We start from the raw sequence: 6,000 nt of genomic DNA, 5'->3' as shown, positions 1-6,000 counted from the left end.
ACAAAATACTCAGGTTTGGCTTTGTGTCGGTACAAGGCTGATCTCAGTGACATAGCAAAGATTTAGATAAGGTTTTAAAAAAACTAACAAAATTGAGATTTCTGCTTTTATCCAAATTAAGCACATTAAGGAGGAAAATCCTAATATTCATGCTTCCCACTGAGCTCAGTCTTCCTATTTTCCCTTTTGCAGGCTGGTCCTGCCCTGCTCCCATCTCTGCTTTCCCTCCTCCTCACTAAGTCGGGGCATTCACTAGACACTGAGTTCCCAGCAGTTTATCCCCCACTGACCAATAAATTCCATCTTTTAGACATGCACTCCTCTGAACCATTTTGCATTTTCTTTCTGCCTGCCTCCCTCAACTGTCCCAATTTTATTCCAGTTTCTCATTCCCCTTCATTATTCTTCCTCTGTGTTCCTCATCTGCAGTCCAAATGCTTTCACCACAGATGTGCCTCTGTGTTTCCCAAACTATCTTAATTCCTTCTCAAATGCTGGGTCACCACTCTTGCATACAACACAGAAGCTCCAAACTAAGAGAAAAGTATTTCTCCATAACCCTTCTGCAGCACTCGAAATCACTGTATGCTCCTTTCCAAAGCCCTAAAGTCACTAACATCACTGCAAATCTATTTTCTCTCATCAGTTAAGGTGAACAGACTTGATTCAGCTTTCACGAACCCCAGATCATTAATGCATCCACCCTTTAGACAAGTTCCATTATTAAAAATTTTCATCTGAACAATTAAAAAAAATCATGAAGATGAAAAAGTGCACACTGAGATCAGTTAGCTCTCTCCTCCCAGTGCAGGACTGCTGGATGGTCTTGTTCCATTGGTACAGGGCTTTGAAATAAAGATGTAACTAAATTTGTTCTGCACTAGGGGAGAAAGATCACAAATACAAGTAGAAGAGGTACCAACAAAATTAATGTCAAACTCAAACAAATGCCAAGTATGAAAAGTTTTGGTGGAGGGAGATGGAACTGCATGGTTTCCAACAAATGGAAATGAAGCTTCAAGTAACACAATTAACATGCAGTGGGGTCGTTCCACTGCACAGCAGTCACCAGCCAGGCTGAAGCTTCCATTTTCAAAACAATTCAAGGCAGAGGCAGGTTTTTTTGCTACATTAACTATTAACTTCTATTTTTCATGCTACCATTGACACTTTGCACCATTTCCATTCTCCTAGAGTAAGTCTGAATGCTTGAATTCCAACTTCTGCATGCTGAACCATGCCAGAAACTCCCCAAACCTGTGTGAGGCATCCAAGCTGCCAATTCAGGAACTTGGGTTCAATGCTGCAAACACTCACCAGCCTCAACCCTACACCTCTGAGAAACAGCCCCTCATGGTAGTACTGAATATCCTCACTTGAAAGACATTGATAAGTAGCACAGCTACAAAATCCCACTGCTCCAGTATAACACCTCTCCCAGTTAATGGTATGTTTTGACCAGGATTTACAATCTGAATTAAACAGGATTTCCTCTGTAAGCTTCTGCAAATTACTTATGTTCAGAAAACTCTGACCTGTGGGAATTAGAAAAGGTAACAACACTCCTTAAAAATAAAATATCACAAGGCTGGGTAATTTTTCAGTGACATACTCAGGTCTCAACAGAGCATTAAATAAAATTTCTATGCCGGTCTAAAGAGCATGGTGCATGACAGAGTGGCTCTTCTGCAGCTCATCTTAAGGTTTAAACACAGATATACTCCTGAAACTAGTTGTACATGATATCTACTCATGGGTTTAAAATAATACTAGAAATACTAAGCTTTAGTCAGTGGGCAGTAAGGCCTGATTTGGAAACCCTCAGCTAAAATCAACTAAAGCCCAAGGTTTGGCATTCTACCTCAACCCAGCCCTTATGTCAGTTGTGCTACCTTGGAACACCAGTTTCTTATTTTTGGTCCATACCACCAGCAACTCTGATTAATCCCAGATGTGTCAATGAGGGATCCTAAAGCACATTGAAGGAGAATAAGGTGCACATAAAGCAACATTCCACACTCAGGTACCAGCCAGGACTCTGCCTTGGCTTCTGAAACCCAAGGCTTTCTACAACACCACATACCTTGGGTTTTATTCCAACACTACCCAGCTTTGGTTTGAACATGGGTGCAACCAACTTTTAACCTACAGAAAAACTGAGGGTGGGGCTCCCTCATCAGAGTAATTTTGCAATATTTTTGCTGTACTCTAAATGTAAGAAAACTTTAGATTTCATTTTAAAATGTCAGTTGGTGAAGTTGGGTGAAAAGTCACACATGGAAACTTCTGCATTATCTGCATAACAAGATGCAATTACAGTTTTTTTCCATAGAGAACAGGAGAAGACAGTACAAACCCAGTCCTGAACACCCTTTCAGTCTAGATACTTTACTGGCAGTGTGACTATTAAGTGCTACAGAAGATCTACTGTAAAAAACAGACTTGGCCTTCTCTTCCAAACTCTGCTTATCAATGCCTCAGAAAGAAACAAAGAGTGGAAAGTGAATAGGAAGACCTTCTGACTACAAAAAATTGAAATATTGACATCAACAGCAACTTTGATGCAACACAGAAAAACAGCAAATTGCAAAAAAAAAATTGTTTAATGTTTTAATGCATTTTGAATTGTAATGAAGAAAAACATTTTACATCTAAAAACAAATTAGCAGAATAATAAAAAGTGGTTCCACATAACTTATAAATTCTTTTCCCCAAAAGGTAGTTTTCACAGATTTAGGCAGCAAATAAGATGTTTCATTCCAGATCTTTCCGATTGTAAAGTATACACAAACTGTGAAAATTGATGTGCATTGCTTAAGAGAAAGACACAGAAGCTTGGTTTTGCCTGGTGATGAGTTTTCTGTGAAATTCTGCACAATACTGAAAGTGTAACTGCAACTCTCCTCCATTTAATGAAATGCTGGACATTGTTCAGTGCTGAAAAAACACTCTTTAGAGCACTTAGAGCTGTGAAATGTTTTCCACACATTTAGTCAATGTAGTATCATTCACTACCCCTGCTCATATGTTTTGCTTCAAGGGGGATGGCAGTTTGGCTTACCCTTCAGTACAGTATAGAAAACTAAGTGATAGTTCAGTGTTCAGCTGATTTAAGTATTAGCCTGCTCCTAAAGAACGTGGCTCTAGCACCTTGTTTGGTTGATTTTTTTCAAAATGAAACCACATAATCACCCATTTCTGGTGCCAGAGGATGGTCCCTCTGGTGATATAAAAAGTTTGCAGCAATGATGATTAAACTGCATAGAGTCCAGTGGTTCTGTACTACATATGTATGAGAGAAGCTTAGACACTTTAGTTTAGCAGGACCAAAACCATTGACTCTCTCCTCTGCCTCAGGTAATAAAGGAGAGCCATTGCCCCAGATCCTACATGCAGGCCACACTGAAGAAACTGCTTGTACTGGCCAGACATTTTTCTCTTTTTTTATAAACAGCATAAACCTTTGTAAAGTTCTCTCTGTCGCCAACTACAAGAAAGTGAGGATTGTTTTCTTAAGGAATAAAACCAGTAAACCAACATCAAATGCTTTAACCCAGAGTAAAAAACTCAGGAGGAAAAAAAAAGGGAAAATAAACATTGCCACCATCATTTAACTCTTACCACCAGAAGCCTTAAAACTCTGCAGCTGCTTTCTGCAACCTCACTAGTTTTAATATTTAAGATTACTTCAGCACAGCTGCCCATCCAGTATCCCAAGACAAAATCCCAACCCCCACAACAAAATAAAACAAGGGATCCAACTACTCTGATGACGTGCAAAGACACTACATATATTCTTCATTAAATATTTTGATTCTCCTTAATGCTACAGTCCAAAACTATGTTTAGGACCCCTGTTTTCCTTCTATTCCTCACTGATGCATTCATGATCCCATCCCATCCCATCCCACTGTACTCCCATGCCACACGTTAGTTAATAGGAGAACCAGCTAACACATCTTAGTGTCATTATAAACAGTGATGACAGTTATGAGCACAGCTGTAGTTGCACAGAATCATGATGATGAGATAAAAGGCTCCTAATACTTCTGCCAACCCAGGATTCCCACTGTCAGAGTGCACCCTTCCTTACCCCTACCCTCCATCTTATACTGTGATATGTTTGACAACCAGGGGCAGCATCTCCCTTTAGCCAAAAAACAAGTAACTGTCTGAAGCAACTTTTCCATCCTTTCCAAGACATCAGCTGCCACCTGCATTTACTGATAGCAGCAGCTGCAGAGTAACACCCCACTGCTGGTGCAAAAACAGCTAAACACAGTGAGGAGCAAAACCAAAGTAAGATCATTTGGCAGACAGAAGGGAGAGCTATGCTAATTACCCCCTTTTGCAACAGGACAGGGACTGCAGCCCCTGTCATGGCTGAGAACAGAACAGTGACAGATGATGACTTGGTGTATTGCTCCACTAGCTTTTTGTGTTAACTACTTTAAGGATCACATGCAGTATGATTGTCTTTCCTCTCCTGTCAGAGGTGGTACTTCAGCCAGAGATCAAAAGTGCTTTTTTCTAGGCTACAGAGAGATTTGATGCATCTTGACCAACATTCTTTTTTGAGGTAGTACTCATTTACTTTGTATTGCTGGCTCAAAATAAAAATATGGGAAGTGAACACAGTTAAAAGTATGCTCACTGTAGATACATAAACAAAACTATCAACCCCCAAATAAACTATTTCCTTTCTGGGCAGATAACCATAAGGAATTAATCCTTCTTACAAAGGTTAGCTCACATTCACTGGTAAAGTCAAACTTTCATAAATGGTTTATAACAATAGCTATAAACTAAAGTGCTTCAGAATTTGCTTGACTAGATTTCAGTGATTAGAATCATAATATTCTGGATTTTTGCTAATATGAAATGTGATGAGGTTTCAGAATCACTTTATATAAGAAGGGCAGAATGAATCTTTTTCTTTTCTCAAAATAAAAAGTACAAAAGAGATTACAAATAAACCTATCAGTCTACTCTCACTACAAGTTGCTTGCATTTTCCTTCTCAAATCTACTATTTCTCTAGTAACCAGAGTAAAAATGGAGTCGAAGTTGCACTATACGGCAGCACTAAAAAAAGTATTTAAATCAGATGCAAACAGGAAAATGTTTACAATCATACAACTAGTGAAATTCACACTTCATTTCAAAGTTTTAGCCCTGCAGACTCCTTTTAACACAAGGCAGATATGTAGAGTCGTGGAAAAACGTAACAGACTGTATACACTCTCTACAGTAATTACATAAGTTTCACATTTATGTCACAAATGTAATGCCCTACTGTGTAACTATTAAATGCTAAATAACTTATGAACATTTATGTGCTCTACGCAACAGTGAACATATTGACCAGTGGATGCCAAAATATAAAAGTTCATACACAAGACAAACTAATTTTTAAAAAAATCACATTTCTCTGTACAACCCATGCAAACTGTGCACAATGTGGTAACAAGAACAACATTTGCTCAGGTCTCCCCTCACGGAGGAGCTTTTATAGCAACAGCAGACCAGTGTTCAGAGAAGTCTGCCCGGGTGTAGAAGTCCATGGTGACACAAACACAAACTCTGAGGGCAGTTCACTTCTCCTGTAGCAAAGCAGGGATGTTGATGTTCCAGCCGATGGCCTGACGGTCAAAGCCACAGGTGAAGAGGTTGCAGATGGGATGGTCCTCGCACCAGGCACAGCAGCAAACCATCCTCCTGTGCCCCTGCCAGCACAGGAGACAGACTGTTACTGACAGCAGCTCACTGCTACTCAAAGTGCAGCCCTGCCCATCCTCAGCCTACTCTGCAGACAGCCCTTGAGAATCCTCAAGGTCATTGTTACCTGCACCTGCATGGTCAAAGTCTTCATAGTGATGTGACTCCTTAGCACAGCAGTGCACCATAAGCACAGATGCACATACATAAACGTGCCAAGGCTTGTTTGCTATCTAGTTACATTTTCTTTACATAAAGAAATCAATTTTTTATTTTAGCACTT

The 6,000-nt window shown here is 39.7% G+C and overlaps 1 protein-coding gene across 2 annotated transcripts in view; it reads right to left on the bottom strand.

Annotated features, from left to right (window-relative positions):
- Window positions 1-2,596: 2,596 nt before the first annotated feature.
- Window positions 2,597-6,000, bottom strand: part of WDR37 (WD repeat domain 37) — a 43,588-nt gene continuing 40,184 nt past the window's right edge. For both annotated transcript variants that reach the window (XM_079301300.1, XM_079301299.1), the window contains one exon: window positions 2,597-5,725. In XM_079301300.1, the coding sequence (XP_079157426.1) occupies window positions 5,594-5,725 (132 nt within the window). In that variant the 3' untranslated portion in view covers window positions 2,597-5,593. The remainder of the gene's footprint in view (window positions 5,726-6,000) is intronic.

This window comes from Erithacus rubecula (genome assembly GCF_903797595.1).
Source record: "Erithacus rubecula genome assembly, chromosome: 3".
NCBI classification, from domain to species: domain Eukaryota; kingdom Metazoa; phylum Chordata; class Aves; order Passeriformes; family Muscicapidae; genus Erithacus; species Erithacus rubecula.
This window is presented reverse-complemented; position numbering and strand designations above follow the sequence as displayed.